At 37.5% G+C, this 19,043-nt stretch overlaps 1 protein-coding gene across 3 annotated transcripts in view; it reads left to right on the top strand.

Moving 5' to 3' along the window:
- Window positions 1–19,043, top strand: part of BTBD9 (BTB domain containing 9) — a 477,403-nt gene that overhangs the window by 32,323 nt on the left and 426,037 nt on the right. For all 3 annotated transcript variants that reach the window (XM_030796183.1, XM_030796182.1, XM_030796184.1), the window contains exons 2-4: window positions 9,702–9,913; window positions 13,474–13,837; window positions 14,957–15,221. In XM_030796183.1, the coding sequence (XP_030652043.1) occupies window positions 9,729–9,913; window positions 13,474–13,837; window positions 14,957–15,221 (814 nt within the window). In that variant the 5' untranslated portion in view covers window positions 9,702–9,728. The remainder of the gene's footprint in view (window positions 1–9,701; window positions 9,914–13,473; window positions 13,838–14,956; window positions 15,222–19,043) is intronic.

Below are 19,043 nucleotides of genomic sequence, written 5' to 3'. Positions count from 1 at the left end.
TAAAAATAATTTGGCAAATTATAAATTGGGCCTTTTTTTTTTTTGCCTTGGGAGTCTTGATATTTTGTGATTAAATAATAAATAATAAAGGAGTAGCTTCTCCCAGCCACCACAGAGTTAGTTATTATACAAAGTGAGCCTGGAGCATTTCATAGTCTAGAAGAACACTTCTCAAAAGATGGCCCAAGGCCAGTGGACCAAAACATATTGGCAAATAGCAGGAAATCTCATAGTGTTTCATTTACGTATATCCTTTGGCAACTTACTGATAACCAATCAAGTGAAGCATTAAGAGTATGCAAAATGTGGTGTACATAAACCCACATTAGCATAATACTACAGCTTATAAAGGCTTCTAATTTAAGTTTTCTACTAAGAAGTTTGGATGCTATGCAACGTGTAGCAATGTTGCAAAGCTCCACATATGAACATATGAACACGCATAAGGTGGAATTACTTTACATTTTAGACATATATCATCAGTATATATTGAGTTGAGCTTTTCATTGGTTTCTATTCTTAATTTTTCATTATAAATTACTGTTTAGTCTGTATTTTTCTTATAGGTTGTTCACTTAACCCTGTAGTATATATTGATGCATATTTGTATCAACAGTGTTCTTGTTTTGTAACTTTTAAGTAACTAGATTGTACATTGCAGTTCCAATATGAATTATTCTCTTTGTATTAGCAAAGCACATGTATGTGTAATCTTCCCAAAGAGAATTGAAAAATAGCATTTCATTCTTATCACCCTTGCATATTTTACCTAGTCTGAAGATGGTATGTTAAAGTTTGAGAACTGCTGCTCTGAGGAGTTAGCTGACAGGTCTAGAAGTCAGAGTCAGAATCATTTCTGATATCTTACATTTACTTAGCAAGGTCTTATCAGTTCAGGACCTTGACAAACCCTTTCTGAATCTGCTACTTATTGGGTATGTGCTTGGACAAGTTACTGAATCTTGTCTGTGTCTCAATTTCCTGTCTGTAAAATGGATATTTTAAAAGTACCTACCTAATTCAGTTCTTTGAATATTAAATAAGATGATGTATATAAAAATGCTAGGACTGTGTCTGGCTTATAAGTAAGTCTTCAATAAATAGTAGCCATTATTGTTAGATGAGAAGTACTTTCAGTGTCCCTACTATAAAATGGTTAATTTGTTACCAGATTCTAATTTGGTTTTAAGCTTGTTTTCAGATTAATACATCCAACGAATATATAATTAGTCAACAAATATTTTTGTGTGGAGGTTCATTGTTAATTATATTGTATGTTTCAAATGACTTATTTAATCATTTAAAATAATCAAAGGTCACTTTTTTATAAAATCTTTACTACTAGTAAGTAGTAAAGTTGTCATATTGGCCATTTTCTTATTATTTGCTTGTGTTGACAATGTTATATTATCTTCAGTCAGTGGTTTCATTGTGGGAACCTTTTTTATTTTTTAAGACAGAGTGTATTAGGGTTCTCTAGAGGGACAGGATTGATGGGATAGATGTGTATATGAAGGGAAGTTTATTAAGGAATATTGACTCACACGATCACAAGGTGAAGTCCCACAATAGGCCCTCTGCAAGCTGAGGAACAAGGAAGCCAGTCCGAGTCTCAAAACTTCAAAAGTAGGGAACCCGACAGCGCAGCCTTCAGTTTGTGGCCAAAGGCCCGAGAGCCCCTGACAAACCACTGGTGTAGGTTCAAGAGTCCAAAAGCTGAAGAACTTGGGGTCTGATGTTCGAAGGCAGGAAGCATCCAGCTTGGGAGAAAGTTGGAAGCCAGAAGACTCAGCAAGTCGGCTGTTTCCCTTCCTGCTTTTATGCGGGCAGCCGATTAGATGGTGCCTACCCAGATTGAGGGTAGGTCTGCCTCTCTTAGTCCACTGACTCAAATGTTAATCTTCTTTGGCAACACCCTCACAGACATACCAGGAACAATACTTGGCATCTGTCAATCCAATCAAGTTGACACTCAATATTAACCATCACACAGGGTCTTCTGCTGTCACCCAGACTGGAGTGCAGTGGCATGAACATGGCTCACTGCCACCTCAACCTCTTGGGCTCAAGCAGTCCTCCTGCTTCAGCCTCCCTAGTAGCTGGGACCGCAGGTGCACACCACCATGCCAGGCTAATTTAAAAACAAAAAGTTTTGTAGAGAAGGGGTCTCGCTATGTTGCCCAGACTGTGGGAACCTTTTTATAATTCACTTGTCATTTTGTGAGAGAGAATTTAATTAAAACTAGATAACATTTGGAAAATTCACTTAAGCAAGCACATGTTAACTTAATACTTCCCATGCACAAGTAAGGACACTACCTTCAGCCCTGCATCTTTGTGGAATTCCCACTCTTCTCTCAAGTCACCTATTTATTTTATGACACAAATGATTGTTTTTGACATGTAGATCATGAGAAGGAGGCAGTGCCATCCACTTACTAAGAATTAGTAAAGCTGGCCGGGTATGGTGGTTCACGCCTATAATCCCAAGCACTTTGGGAGGCTGAGGTAGGCGGATCACCTGAGGTCAGAAGTTTGAGACGAGCCTGGCCAACATGGTGAAACCCCGTCTCTACTAAAAATACAAAAACTAACCAGGCATAGTGTCATGCGCCTGTAATCCCAGCTACTCGGGAGGCTGAGGCAGGAGAATCACTTGAACCCAGGAAGTGGAGGTTGCAGTGAGCTGAGATCACGCCACTGTACTCCAGCCTGAGTGACAGAGCAAGACTGCCTTTAAAAAAAAAAAAAAAAGAATTAGCAAAGCTGATTTTTATTCTCATTTTTCTAGGTTAAAAATTAATATCAATCCAGGCATGGTTGTGTGCACCTGTAGTCCCAGCTACTTGAGAGACTAAGGTGGGAAAAGCACTTGAGCCTTAGAGTCTAGCCTGGGCAACATAGCATGACCTCATGTCTAAAATACATAGATACAAACACATCAATATAAGTGTTAATGTTTTCTTTCCGAATTCCTGTGGTTTGTATTGCAGTCTCCCTGGAATATGAGCAGCCCACTTTGGAGAGCACATAGCCAATTATTTGAATATTAACCCTTACTCTCATATTAGAATGTAACTGATAATTTTCTGAGTTCTGTTCATTTAGTATTCTATTTAGCATCTTTGTGGTTGTTTTGGTATGGTACTTAGGGAAGTATTTGACTTTCTAAATTTCATAAAATCATGGGCTGGCCTACGAGTTTTAGAATTTACATTACTTGTTATCTAGTCCTACTTTCCTTAGTAGACAATGAGTTCTTCAAAAGTAGAGACTTTTATTAATCTTTGTGTTTCTGTCGCCTAGCACTGAGCCTGTATTGTAGAGAGAACTCACTAAATCTTTAATTGAATGAATTATACACATATTCAGAAACTAGTTTGTCCATTGGCAAAGAAGTGGAGAATCAATATGTTAACTGGTAATTGGAATTACATGGCATGCTCAATAAAATAATCTTGTCAAGTATTTTTTATGATACCATTCTTTAGTGGTCAAATCTGAGCATATTTATAAACATTTATTTACAAACATAAAATTACGGAATGACAAGACTTTGGAGCTTAACTGGACACTCAAAATTTTCCCAGAGAAGAAGGTATGTCAGGAATCCTGTCATGTGAACTCCAGTCATGTTCTTACGTAGCACTTTACTGGCTGGAGGATAATTCTCTTCTGCAAGGTTTAGAATTGGGTTTGTAAAATATCAGAGTCAAGGTTACATCTAGCAGCATGGTCAGTCTTTACCTGTTCCTTAGACTTTTGGATGACAGGGGCAGAGTATATATCAAAAGTGAAGTATCCTTTCTGTGAGAAGCAGAATGTGATTTTTTTTGGAGAGTGTTTAAGATGCAGACAGGACACCATTTATCTCCCCAAGCGATATTAACTTAAAGTTTAAGGAATACTACTTCAAATTACACACCACATGGGTACCAAGACCAGAAAGAAATTGCTAAACCATATGCTTGTAAATGCCATCTCTTTCCTCAAGAGAAAGATCATTTATATTTTGCAGTTAAAGAGCAGAAGGTCTTTTTTCCCATAAAGGCTTTTCAGTCAGGAAATACACCGGGCAGAGAGGGCTTCCCAGGGGAGATTGATACAGTGTTCAAGGACCCTTTGGCATCTCCACCTTGTGGAACTTTGCTCTTTGACTATTTCCTGATTAAACACTGGAGAATAATCTTTAATTCTAAAAAATGTAGTTAGCCCTGGTTAAAGTTTGTAAACAGTTGTATAAGTGAGCTTTAAGTAAAGAAATTGATGTTTGGGTCAACTTGGTTTTTTCCCCCTTAAGGGGCAATTATAACGTTACAGCATTGTGAACTACATATGGTCCTCTCAGTTTATTGATGGACATTGTTTATTATTTTGGTTAGAACAAATGGGTGTTGGTTCCTTACTGAATAATAAGCAGGCAATAACCCTCAGGATTTTAGTACTGCTGCTTTAGTCATTTTTGATTTTTAGTGCGTTTGAATTCATGAAAGTTAACTAGCCAAGAAAAATAGTATAGTTTCTGTGCCACCATCCCTGGTAAGTAAATTCATATGAGGTCCCAGAATCCAAAACTAATAATTGTGTATGGTACCATGAAAGGTACCATTTCCTGGTTGAGATATTCCTGTCTTCTCTCAGTGTAAGTCCTTCGTCCCCCTGCCTTCCTACTGTTCTTCCCCCCACCTCGAAGGAACAGTTTGAGTGAATAGATTACCCTTGCCCTGTGCTGTGAGGATCAGCAAGTTTAGACTCCAGGACAGTCAGTAGGGGCAAATTGAAGAACACTTTGCATCTGGGAAAATCTGCCTTAAGTCTAGAAAAAGTCAGACTGAAACTCTCTTAGGTGAAGATCTTTAGTTGGGATATATCAGTTGGAGTGTCCTAGTAGGCTGTGCTACCCAGGTGTCTGATTTACCTGTCTTAGTTTAGTGAACTTTTTTTTTCTCTTGCCAGTTTTAGTGTAATGAACTTTATGTCCTTGCCTTCAAGTTGTTAATTAATTTTTCTCTGTGGAGATAATACATAGCCCTTCTGCTTGCCATTTCTGTCTTAGTCACTAAATCAATTTCTATTGCTTATGGCAAATCCAAACACTTGTTGTCTCACAAACAAAGCAATTTATTTTGTAATTTTGTGGCCAAACTTACTGAAATATCTGTTTATAGTTTTACTACAAATAAACATTATAAAATTTGTAAACATTACAAAGTACGTGGCGCACTATGTAAAATTTTCCAACAGCCCCAGTCTAGTGGCTTAACCCTTGGTTAACAATTTGACTTACATTCTTGCTTTTTCAGTGTATTTTTTTAAACAAGGTATTTCACTATACTATTGTTTTGTAGACTGTCTTTTGCATGTAAATACACATACTTAAGATTTTTTTCAGTTCATTAGTATCTAACTTTATTCTTTTTAAATCATTTATGATATTTCATTGTATAGACGTACCATTATTTATTTAACCAATTCTCTTTAAATGGGCCTTCAGGGTTTTTTCCAGTTTTTTTGCTTTACAGAAAGTGCTGAAGCTGACATCCATATATATTTCATTTTGTACTCTTATGTGACTATTCAGCTTACTTTTTTCCAAATGGCTAGCCAATACCTTTTATTGAAAAAAATCCATATTTTCTCCCATTTAATTGAAATGCTATGCTACATTTATATAAATGATGCTCCTAGACTTACAATATGGTTATGTCCTGATAAACCCATGGTAAGTTGAAAATATGGATCTTTTTATAATACTGGATCATTCTATCCCCAAACAACTTATGTCTTTGTATTTTTCTTAAATCTTTCAGTGGAGTTTTATAATTTCCTTACATGTCCTATGAGTTTATTACTACATGTTACATGTGTTTTTTAATTATAAATTGCAGATCTTTTTACTAGTATTTTCTAGCTAGTTGTTTTTGGCATGGAAGAGTGCTAGATAGTTTCATATAATTATTTTATGTGGTCACTTTAGTGAACCCCTCTTATTTTCTCTAATTTTTTTTCAGTTGATTCTCTTGGATTTTTCATGTGGGCAGTCATTATCTGCAAATACTGATTTTTTTGCCTCTTTGTTTCCTAATCCATTTAACTTTAATTTGGCTTTCTTTTCTTTTTTATTTTTTTGAGACAGGGTCTTGCTCTGTTGCCCAGGATGGAGTGCAATGGCACAATCATAGCTTACTGCAGCCTTTAACTCCTGGGCTCAAGTGGTCCTCCTGACTCAGCCTCCCAATTAGCTGGGATTACAGGCTCGTGCCACCATGCCTGGCTGATTTTTAAATTTTTTTGTAGAGACAGGGTCCTGAACTCCTTGTGTCAAAGGATCTTCATATCTTAGCCTCCCAAAGTGCTGGGATTACAGGCATGAGCTACTGTGCCTGGCCAGCATACTTTTTAAAATACACATAGGTAGACTGAAACTATCACTTTGTAGATAAACTATCCCATTGGTGAAACAATACTCATTTTCTGCGTAAAGCTGTGCCATTGGTAACTTTGTTAGTATCTTTTACATCTTTGCAATAAGATTCAAATTAAATTATATCCTAAATAAATTTTTTCTGTGGATTTTTTTTGTATACGTGTACACCTAAGCAAGGGATGGAAACCTACAACAATATAGAGTCTAAATCAGTGGCTGTTTTTCCAGGTTGCTTAGTAGAATCACTTCAGAATGGTGATTCCAATGCCTGGGCCCCATTCTAGACTAATTAAATAAGAGTCTCTGATGAGTGGGACTCAAGCATCTTTTTTTTGTTTGTTTGTTTTTAAGCTCCCTATGTGATTCCAGTGTTGGGCAGGCTCATTGAGAATCACTAGTCTAGTTAAAATTATTTCTGTAGGCCAATAAAATTGTGTTTATTTTATCCTAAGTGGCTATTTTCTGTACACGAAACAGTTTCATGTTTCCATTTGGAAAAACATAATTAAAATGCAAGTTTAGCAAAATGAAAATAGATGTATTGAGAAGTAGAGATCTGGAGAACTTATTATGGTAGATACATACATATGTAATATTAATGTTTATGATATATCAGTTTAAGAATTATAAATTTCCCTTCTGAGCTGGTTAACCAAAAATCAATCATTGTTCATCAAGAGTCATTTAGTAAGTAATTTGAGTATTAGCCATGACCTGGATAAAATATTAAGAAAATATACCAGAAAATATATTAAATATATTTACTGGGTATATACATTGCATTTTTTTCAGTCAGGAAGAGTGTTTTGTTTAGAATCATGCACGATCATTGAAATATTGGAGAATGATGTGAGAGTTTGTATTGAAGAGGTTTTGAAGTCAGGTACCAGTAGCTTTCTGAATTTCCTGACCAACATAGGAAATGATCATAGGAACATCAATTGGGTAACCCAGCAAGAAACAAACAAAAAAACTCCCAGTCTGATCCTTTGCCTAGAGTATAGTCAGTCCTTGATCACGGGGTAGGCCAGGGGCTAGCAAACTATGACCTGCGAGTCTAATCTAGGTCTTTTCTAGAAATAGTTTTATTGGAGATAGCCATGTTTATTCATTTTCTTATTTCCTGTGGCTGCCTTTAGGCTCCTACCATAGAGCTGAATCATTTGACATGGATTGTATAACCTGCAAAGCTTTAAACTATGTACTATCTGACCCTTTATAGAAATTTTTCCAACTCCTGTATTACACTGTTGTTGTATATACACATTAAGACTATTGTATCACATATTACTTGCTCATATTCTCAAATAGATCCTCTTAAGCTGAATTTGGTCTTTCATACACAAGTGACTAGAGATTATTCTGTTTTTAGGGCTTTCAAATGGAGGTTGCAGTTGAGGGAGAGGGATTTACCTTGGCAGTTAGGGGATTATCCTGCTAGTTCTCTGATGTTCCTACTGTGGAGAACCAGGATTTTGCTCACTTACCTGGGGTAGGTGTTTTCTTGCCTAGCTCATTTTCCATGTTCTTCTGCATCACTGCTATTGCTCCCCCTTTTGAGGGTGGGCGTATGGTGGTAGGTTAACTAAAGCAGGCAGATTCGGAACCTGGTCCATGAAGATCTTCCATTGCAGTCACAGAAGAGAAAGACCATTTTTGACACACCTTGCTAATGATCTGGATGTGGGAGTTTAAAGATTAGGAGCTGTTCAACCTTTAAATGTGGTTCAACTGGAGAGCTCAAAAAGGTGTGGAGGTCTAGCAGAGAAAACATATCTGGCTCAATTTCTCTAGTCGCTGATGCAGCAGAGGGGTAGCTGGCTACCTCTGAGCTATCAACTACCCTTCACTGGGGGCATCTGAATGCTAGCCAAGACTCTGACATACTTGCCAGTTACTTACACTTATCTAAGCAGTACCTGCAATTAGCTGGCCATGATGGTGTACACCTGTAGTCCCAGCTACTTGGCAGGCTGAGGTAGGAGGCTCACTTGAGCCCAGGAGTTGGAGGTTACAGTGAGTGGTGATCGCGCCACTGCACTATAGCCTGGGCAACAGAACAAGACCAACTTTTTTTTTTTTTTTTTTTTAAGTATATGCAAGTACACTTGGTATTAAAAAATATAAACATTTTTAGCTTTCTAAGACTATAACCCCCCACTTTCTTACATGTAAAGCTGTTAATCATGTTTTAGCCCTTTGATTTTCAGTTAATTTTGTAGAAAGGCATTGTATACAAAAGCAAGGAAGGTGCCTGGAAATGAGACAAAATATAATGATGTTCTGGTAAACTGGCAGCCTGATCATCAGAGCAACAAGTTTGGAATAGAAGCCACAGTCTTGAGAAAACTGTTGGAGTTACTCTTTTGTTGGATGTGGGGAGCTTAGGATGCTACTGCAAATGTTCATTAATAAATGTCAAGTTATTTTTGTGACTCCAGAAGATTATTATTATTATTATTATTATTTTTGAGATGAAGTTTCGCTCTTGTGGCCCAGGCTGGAGTGCAATGGCGCCATCTCGGCTCACAGCAACCTCTGCCTCCTGGGTTCAAGCGATTCTCTTGCCTCAGCCTCCCGAGTAGCTGGGATTACAGGCATGCGCCACCATGCCCAGCTAATTTTGTATTTTTAGTAGAGATGGGGTTTCTCCATGTTGGTCAGGCTGGTCTCGAACTCCCAACCTGAGGCTGAGGTGATTGACCCACCTTGGCCTTCCAAAGTGCTGGGATTACAGGTGTGAGCCACCGTGCCTGGCCCCAGAAGATTTTTTTAAAATAAAATATTTGAGATGGTTTCGTACCAAAACTTCTTATTTGAAATCTGATTATTTCATTTATTCTGTTTGTAATTTAGGCCTAGATCGGTGCCTGAATGACTTTTCTATTTGGTATAATTGTACCCAACCTTGCTCAATACATCTATGTAAAAGAGAAGTTATTCTGATTGTTGATTTTTCTTTTCCTAAGGTACTGTGAGGAATATGAGACCTGTGTTTGGGCTCAGTTTTCTAGACTGTGATGGCTGCAAGTGCTATTAGTGTTTGGAGACTCTGGCATTTTTGCTTTCCTAGTGTGATAAAGGGAGTACAGTTAAGGGAAGCAGGCTGAATTCCTTCTCAAAATAAATGGGTTAATAAAGATCCCATTGATTAACTCTCTCATAGGAGTTTTTCTAAGCACTTTAAATTTTTACTTAGCTATGTTTATGGTAAGTGATTTTCTACGTGTACTCCCCTCCCCCAACTAACTCTCATTCCTTCTTTATATGATAGATCAACGACTATCGTCTATTCCACAAGATGAGTAACAGCCACCCTCTTCGCCCCTTTACTGCAGTGGGGGAAATTGATCATGTGCACATTTTGTCTGAACATATTGGTGCCTTGTTGATTGGGGAAGAATATGGCGACGTCACATTTGTTGTGGAAAAGAAACGTTTTCCTGCCCACAGGGTAATTTTAGCAGCCAGGTGCCAGTATTTTCGGTAAGTGTGTAGTACTTTTTTTGAAAATTCAGTTCACTTGTAGAAAACACTGGTATTTTCTGCTCTATGAAAAATATATAACCAAGTATAATGACAAAATCTCACAGTCCTTCAATTCAATATCTATAAAGATTTCATCCTTGTAGACTTTGTTATTTTTTGAGAATCACCTTTTCCTTTAGGAGCCATCTTAAAATTAAAGGGTTGGAAGGATTCCCAGACCAAATAGTGCCCAATCAACCATTTTTCAGGTCTCAAGAATGTTTCTCGGGCTGAGTCTTCGTTGCCCTTACCTTCTCCTCCCAGTAGATGGCTAATGGGACTAAAGCTTCTTTTTGTATAGATAGACTGCCCTGTGGACCTGCTAATGGACACATATACCCCTTGGTTTGAGGTCTAGGAGCTGTTAGCAGCCCAGCAGATCTAAGACGTGTACTTGTATGCAGCTGTTGTTGGTTACTTGGGTCCTTAATTTCCAGGGTTATAGATCTTAAGCTGATCTTTAACTACTCTACATTTTACCTAATATTTGTCAAAAGGGAGTCATCACTGAATTACTGAGTGAGTTATAATTTATGCGTGATAATGGATCTTTTTCTATTTTTAAGGATAAAGATGGTTCACAGAGTTATAGATTTATCTGGGAAACTTGGTATCTAAAATGGAGATTCCACTGGCTTAGAGAAAATTTCAATTACCTTGTAGTGATAACTGCAGTCTGGCTTTTATAATCAGAATTAAGCAAGACAGCAACACCTAGAGTCAGACACATTGTGGTAAAGTGTGTCTCCTGGAAATATTTACTCTGTAGCTAGAGCTCCTATGGTTTTTCATGAACTTCCAATCTTACACATGTAAAATGCCACTGTAGATGAAACCGGGAGCTTAGAAAAGTGAGGAGTCTGTTAAAAGTCCTAACACTCCCCTATTCTTCCTAGTGGTCAACTCTGCCAAGGCATCGGACCTTGGTCTAGCCATTATTTGTTATCAGCCTCTGTCCTCTGCACACTTTTCCTTTTATATTTCTTCCCCTTTTTAAAATTTTGGTCCAGTCATTACTATTAAAGTGTTTTATAAGAGCCCACTTTTTTTTGAAACAGAGTCTCACTCTGTCGCCCAGGCTGGAGTGCAGTGGCATGATCTCGGCTCACTGCAAGCTCCGCCTTCCGGGTTCACACCATTCTCCTGCCTCAGCCTCCCGAGTAGCTGGGACTACAGGCGCCCACCACCACGCCCGGCTAATTTTTTTGTATTTTTAGTAGAGACGGGGTTTCACCGTGTTAGCCAGGATGGTCTCGATCTCCTGACCTTGTGATCCGCCCGCCTCAGCTTCCCAAAGTGCTGTGATTACAGTCTTGAGCCACCACGCCTGGCCAAGAGCCCACTATAAGTCAGAACTTCTCAGCCTGTGTTTACTATGTAATACAGTATACCTTGTCCTCTTTCAAAAATAATTTGAAACAACTCTATGAGGATATCTTTTAGGTGTTATTATATCCTTAAAAGAAACTCAAATACTTTGAGAAATTTGAAGATCGTATTGAGTGAATGGAATATACTCCCCCCGCTTATTGACCTTGTTCTTGATGTCTTTGTAGATATTGAACCTTTGTAATATTTGCTGGCTCACTAAGCTAAGCTCAGAGTCTACCTTAGACCATCTTAGAGCTAAGCTCTACCTCTAAGTCTACCTTAGAGCTAAGCTCAGTGCTATCTTAGACAGGTTCTCAATGCTGACAGTATTCATGTGCAAAGGAATGTTAATTGTCAGCTGTCAGAAGAGGCCTAAGTGCTGTCATACTAGCCTATCAATTCCCAGATAAGGAACTGTATAGAAGGAAACTCTTCATAGTAAACATTGAACCTCTGCTTGTCTCCTTGTTGAAGTTGGGCGTTCATATTTATTGTTCCAAGGGAGCCTCATCAAAACCACTTTTAAAGCATTGAGAATCCAGATAAATATCATGGATCATACAGGATTGGGGATAAGTCTTGAGGTCTCCCCAAGAAGGAGAAGTTCTTTAATTTGGTAATTTTAGGGTAATGGTTGGATGCTCTCTGGATTAATGGAAACCTTAAAGGGTACTTTTAGGCAGAGTATAACCCAGTGAAGAAGTATGCTCAGAATATTCATGAATCTTTTCTGGGTGGTTTCAACTGTTTTTCTGGGGCAAGCAAGAATGCTAGGTCCTGGGGGAGGGTGGGACAAGTTCCAGGTAGGTAACCCTGAAATGCTAGTCCTACTCTGAGAATTTTAGCAACACAGAGAATCTCTTTCTTGCTTCCAGTCTCTTCCTCTCACTTTTGCATCTTTTCTTTCTCATTCTGTATTCTTCTCTCCCTTTTCTGCACTTCTCCCTTGTCCTCTTTGTCCTTTCTTTCCTGATAGGTTGGAAGTTTAATTGGTTCATATTATTCCTCTTGATTGATAGAGGTAGAAATTCAAATTCATTACCTAACTGGATTGTCTAATTTTCATTTTTTTAGATAAGCAATAATGTAGGGCTTTTTGTTTAATCTGAAAGGAAAAAAAATAAAAAATCACTGTAATCCTATCAGTAATTTCATTTTTAATTTATAAAGTAACAGATGAAAGTCTTGGTCTCCCAGCCATCTAATACCATTTCCCAGAAATAAGTGATGTTAAGAGTTTAATATGAATTTCCTCTGATTTTTCTTGATATTTAAAGAAATACCGATAGAGACATATGTGCATAAACATGTAAATATTTGGTTATATACTTTTTTCATGCAGTACATATGGATCTGCAATTTTACTTACTCACCTACCATATCCTGGACATGTTTTCAAAACAGTACCTATTGATCTCCCTTGATCTTTCTAATGGCTGCATAGAATGCGTATATTACAGTTTTTTTAACCATGTTGCTGCTGATGGACATTTAGATTTTTACTAGTGTTTCAGTATGTTTTCTTACACATTTTTCTTTACTGTATTACTTCTCTAGAATTGAGTCCTAAAAGAGAGATTACTGAGTTGAAGGGTATGCACATTTTAGATTTGACTAGATGCTACTAAATTACTTTCCATAAAGGGCTGCCATTTATGCTCCTAAAGCAGTGTATCAAAGAACCTGTTTTTCCATTGCTTTTGCAGCACTGATATTAACAAGCCTTTTAATTTCTGCCAGTCTTACAGGGGAGAATGGCATCATATTAGTGTTTATCTGATTATGTCTTTTCCTATAGAGTTTTACTTTTTAAATTGCCTTATTGACCTTTAACATCTTTGTATCAACTTCATTGTACCTCTCAAAAGATCACTCTCATCTTTCTATTTAATATCTATCACATATCTTGAGCTTTCAGAGTATCTCATTAGTTCAGTGGCTTACAGAATTAATTCAAATAGTTTTAAAATCATTCCTCTTGTGTCCCGTAAAGAACCATTTTAAATGATTACTTTGCATTTTTTCACTTGGATCTTTGTGTCATTAAAAAAATTTATATTTGCATAATGTTGATAACTATTATTTCCAATATTTTGTAGCAAATCCTATTTGAGGGTTTCTTCATGTGTTTCTTCCCTGATGTGCAGAGCATTATTGTATGGTGGAATGCGAGAGTCTCAGCCTGAAGCAGAAATTCCTCTCCAAGACACCACTGCAGAGGCATTCACAATGCTACTCAAATATATCTACACTGGGCGGGCAACGCTGACAGATGAGAAGGAGGAGGTGCTGCTGGACTTTTTGAGCCTGGCTCATAAATATGGATTTCCAGAGCTAGAGGATTCTACCTCTGAGTATCTCTGCACCATACTTAACATTCAGAATGTCTGCATGACTTTTGATGTTGCCAGTCTCTACTCACTTCCCAAGTTAACTTGTATGTGCTGCATGTTTATGGACAGGAATGCTCAGGAAGTCCTCTCAAGTGAAGGTTTCCTCTCCCTTTCTAAGGTGTGTCATTTGTCTACAAGTAATTTATAGGCATGCATTGTTTTATTTATACCTATACTGTAGAAGTATAGCAATGGACTAAGAATAATAAAAAAAGTCATTGGTATCATAGAGTTATCATTGGTTATCTGGTCTAGCCACTTGCATCTAGCTACCAGGACTCTAGATCATAAAAGAGAGGGGCTGGTTGGTTGTGTTTTCTTTTAAGGTTCTTCGGGTAAGTTTTATGTGCAAAAGAGACTGTGCCACTGTGTGGTTGTTTTCAAGGTAGTGACAATCAAATAGGGTCCTTTTTGGTATTGCATACTACCTTTTGGTTTTGTTTTTCTCTGACAGAGAGTGTGACTAATAATTCCTTAGAGCAAGTAGGTAAATTCATAGAGGAGATCTGATGCATCATTTGATGTCTTTAAGTCCCTGCTTTTTTTGCTGGCTTAAAATTCAATATTATAGCTAGAGTAAAACTGTTTTGCTCAAATCTTCCTTTGAACTCTGGGTGGTGATTGTCTCTCCATTTCCCTTGTTGTGTTCCTTCTAGAACCTGCATATTTCTAATGAGAAAAACCTATTGAAAAGCTACATATCTTGATTTGAGTGTAAATTAAGATCTGTGTTATCCTATTTCATTTTTTGTACTTAATTTTTAAAGACAATGATCTTTGAGGGTTGCAACATTGTTCCTGGAGGTGAGTTTGGAGATCTGAGAGCCAAAAATATGGTAGTGAAGTAATACTGTGGAAGAAAATTTGAATTTTAAATGCCAAATATATCTTTCTAACTTAACAATGTACACTCTCTTGAAGAATCTGAATGTATTGACAGCTTTTCACTTTGGCATTTTTCTTTTTGCTGTTTTAAAAAAGATGAATGCAGATGTGTTTGGAAAGATTAAATGTTTGATGTAGTGGTACAAGATACCTGAGCATAAAAGAAAGGTGCTACCATCCTGGTTGTTTACATAGCCATGAGTAGGAGAATATGTGGCACAAAGCATAATGGAAGGAGAGGGTCAAAAAGAGTTAATTGGCTAAGTTATACTTGTCCTGTAAGCATTTACTGATTGATCATGCAGTGGTTGAACTTCATATAACTGGAATTTTACCTTTTTATCCTTTTCAGACAGCACTTTTAAACATCGTGTTAAGAGATTCATTTGCAGCTCCTGAGAAAGATATTTTCCTAGCCTTATTAAACTGGTGTAAACACAATTCAAAGGAGAATCATGCTGAAATCATGCAGGCTGTGCGTTTACCTCTCATGAGCCTCACAGAGCTTCTGAATGTTGTGAGGCCTTCAGGACTGTTGTCTCCTGATGCCATCCTGGATGCCATTAAAGTGCGATCTGAGAGCCGGGATATGGACCTCAATTATAGAGGCATGCTCAGTAAGTACCTGTCTATCCTAAACTCAACCAAGAAGCTTGGTGTGCCTCTCATGCCATTAAAACCGCAAAGCTACTACAGAACCGTATAGTGCAGGTGTACATGAAATATGTACGTTTATAAACAGCTAGCCTATGGAATGTCTTTCCCTGTCATTTTCCTGTTAATTCCTCCTGAAATTGATTAGCCTTTGTAGAGCCCCAAATAGGTATTTCTTGCCATTCCTGGACAGATTTCTCAACTGCTCCCCAGAATGTCAGAAATGGACACTTGCCTAAAAAGCTGCTTCTCATGTTAAGACCTTTTCTTCCTTCCTCCATCAAATAAATACTGAGTACATGCTATGTACTTATTATTTTGGGTACCATGAACATGGAGATTCTTTTTTTTTTTTTTTTTTTTTTTTTTTTTTGCCATGGAGTTTCACTCTTGTTGCCCAGGCTGGAGTGGAAGGTGCAATCGCGGCGCACTGCAACCTCGCCTCCCAGGTTCAAGCGATTCTCCTGCCTCAGCCTCCTGAGTAGCTGGGATTACAGGCACCCGCCACCATGCTCGGCTAATTTTTATTTTTAGTAGAGACGGGGTTTCACCATGTTGGCCAGGCTGGTCTCAAACTCCTGATCTCAGGTGATCCACCTGCCTCGGCCTCAGAAAGTGCTGGGATTACAGGCGAGAGCCACCGCGCTCGGCCGAACATGGAGATTCTAAATTTCTAAATGACAGTAATAATAGCTAACACTTATGTAACATACATACATAGTATAGCTAACACTTAACGATATTTATCACCACTTAAGTGGTGATTTTTCTTATTAATGGATTTATAGCAATTAACACTTATGGAGTACATGGTACGTATCAAGAACAGGTCCTACATGATTTAATTCTCACAACTCTTTGAGGTATATACTATTATTGACTCCATTTTACACAATGAGGAAACTAAAACAGAGAAGTTAAATAACTTGCCCAAAGTCACACAGAAAGATGACAGAGCTGAGAGTCAAACCTATGTAGTTTGGCTCCAGAAGTTATGTAATTAACCACTAAACTATGCTGCATAATTGTTAAACATAGTCTCTGCCTTTGATGCTTTTAATTTCATTGTGGAAATAAGACATAAATTCCCATGAAAAGTTAAATACAACAATATTCAAGGGAGTACATGTTATAGAACTTCAGAAGAAGTGGCTTGGAATGGTTGAGGGAGATTTCATGGAGGTTATGAAGCTTGAGTTGAGCCTTGACATTTGATTTGAATAGTATGAGTTGGGTGAATTTCAGATGGGAAGAATCACGAGGTTTATAGACAGAGGTTAGAGCATTTGAAGAGACCATAAATAGAAGAGCTTGATTAGAGTAGAAGGCTTTTATTGATTAATAGCAAAGAAACTGTGTGAAGGTCAGCTTAGGCCAGTTTATGGAAGTCTTGGAAACTAGACTGGAATCACGCTTATATGCAGTGAGGAACCAATTTGAGAGAGGGAGAGTGGCATGCATACAGTGGTGGTTTTGAAAGACTGATCCATAGTGCTGTATTTGAGTGTTTAGAATAGGGGAAAACTGATTCAGAGAGACCAGTGAGGGCAGTATTTAATCTGTGCACAATTGATACTACCTTAAACCAGATTGGCGGCAGGGAAAATGGAAAATAATGGATGATTAGAACGGATACTGTGGAAAAAAATAGATCTTGGTGATTCAAGGGATTTAAATGTGGGGATTAAGTTTAGGAGAAAGTTACCATTTGTTATCAAATCTAAGAAGCCAGAAATTCTCAGGCACCGTTATTTTATGTTCCACTAAGAAAATAAACAATACTGCCAATTAACTGTAACACACTATGATGTCTACACTGCAATTTCAGAAATTTACAAATTTGAACACCAGGTGTGTCTGTAATGAAATACAGTACAGTACTTCTTTGAAGAAGATGCTGAGCTTGTTTTTAGATTGAGTTTGAGGGTTTTGGGGTTGCAAGTTGTAAGTTCTGTCCCAAACTAGTCATTTCCCTGAGTGAGCTCTTCTTGACTATGCCTTTAAACATTCTCTTGAAATACTGATTAATCTTAAATAGATGTTCTTAACAGAATTCTCTCCTGACTTATCAGGTCTAGATTTCTTTTCACTGGGCGTAGGAGAAGAAACATAGGTTTTGGCCCAGACAAATTTGACCTCAAATCCTGAATTAGTCACTTACTAGTTGTACAATCTGGTATTAAATTATTTAAGAAATTTTACCTTTTATATCTCCTAGCATTGTTATGAGACTTAATTAAAATAATGTGTGCAAATAATGTGTGTAAGCTTGATATAGGAAACCATTGTTACCATATATCATTATGATGTGTTTTTTTCTCTGTACATCTGTGTGAGAATTACCACCTTGAACACATTGTTTTAAACATTTTTGTTTACTTGTCTTTGATCCTTGATGGCAGAGATGATCTTTGTAGGCCTTATTGATCTCTATATCCTTAACATTTAACACACTAAATAGCATATAATGGGTAACTGGTGAATGCTTAGTGAATGAATGCAGGGAGAAATGTCTAATAGGAAATAGGAACACATTACTCTTTAGGACCAGTCAAAGCTGGTGATAAAAGAGTTGAAACGTGAGCTGCTAGAGTATAGAGAAAGAAGTAAAAATCAAAGTCTGAAACTTGGAGAAAACCTATAGCAAGGGGACTTAAGGTAGAGAAGGAAGAAGGAAGACATTTGGGATAGAATAGAGTTGCAGAGGACAACCAGAGGAGAGAGCTTTCATATGGATTCAATGGTCAGTGGTAGCTCATGATGGGGAGGTCAAGAAAATTGAGAGACAACTTTTGGATATAAATTGTGATTAGTTGATGAGTAATCTGGACAGAAGATTGGCTGCCAGGGAATTAGGCCATGGATGTTTGAAAAGATAATAGAAATAACATGTTGCCTCTCTGATTTGTGAATTGGATTGAAAGGTAGTAAAAAAAAATAGTATGGTAGCTAGAGAGATCAGGTTGGGGAGGTCCAGGAAGAAATCAGAGGTACTAGAGAATGGTACTAGTTAAGTGTCAGCCTTGGATTAAGTGTGGGAGGATGGCAAGTGAAGAGGTAATAAGATGAGTAATTAGTGTTAGGCTTTTCAAATTATCATGTCGGATCCTGTCTTATATAAGCTCCTTTCCCTCTCTTGCCCTACATTTGATTTGAAGTGCTGAAAAGACCCCAGAACTGGATTCATTATAGGGATAATCTTGGGACATGTTTGCAGGAGTGAGGATTTGTTTTGGACATTTCACATTGGTTACTGGTAGTTTGGAATTGATCAACTGGTCAGTATAAGGGTAGTACCTGGGTTACAAGAAACTCATGAGATTAGTTGCAAAAGGGAGAACTTAGCCAGTTGAGTCACTCAGTTCTGGAATGATATATACACAGATTGTTGTTCATCAATGTTAAATTCTTCACTTTGGAGTGAATGAGGGGGAGCTCAAGGAAGAGACTAAGTAAATGTTTGGGAATCCTTTATCTAACTTCTAAACTTGAGTAATGATTAAGTAACAGTCTGTTTTTCCTGACTTTTAAAGCATATGAATAATAAAATCAATAATATAAATACAAGGAAGCATTACACTTTCCTGTCAGACCCTGAAAAAATAGGTTTTTTAAATTCAATCATCTTTATTAATCTATCAGTCTTACATTTTATACATGACATCTAGTCGTATTCTAAAAGGGCTCTACTTTAGTACATCATGTTAATAGCAGAAAGCCAAGTAAGATGACTAAACCTTACACTAGCATTTTAATATCCTCTGGACAAGGGAAGCTAGAAGGTC

Source organism: Nomascus leucogenys, chromosome 17 (assembly GCF_006542625.1).
Source record: "Nomascus leucogenys isolate Asia chromosome 17, Asia_NLE_v1, whole genome shotgun sequence".
In the NCBI taxonomy this organism is placed as follows: domain Eukaryota; kingdom Metazoa; phylum Chordata; class Mammalia; order Primates; family Hylobatidae; genus Nomascus; species Nomascus leucogenys.
The sequence above is the reverse complement of the archived record's forward strand: the minus strand, read 5'-3'. Positions and strand labels throughout refer to the sequence as shown.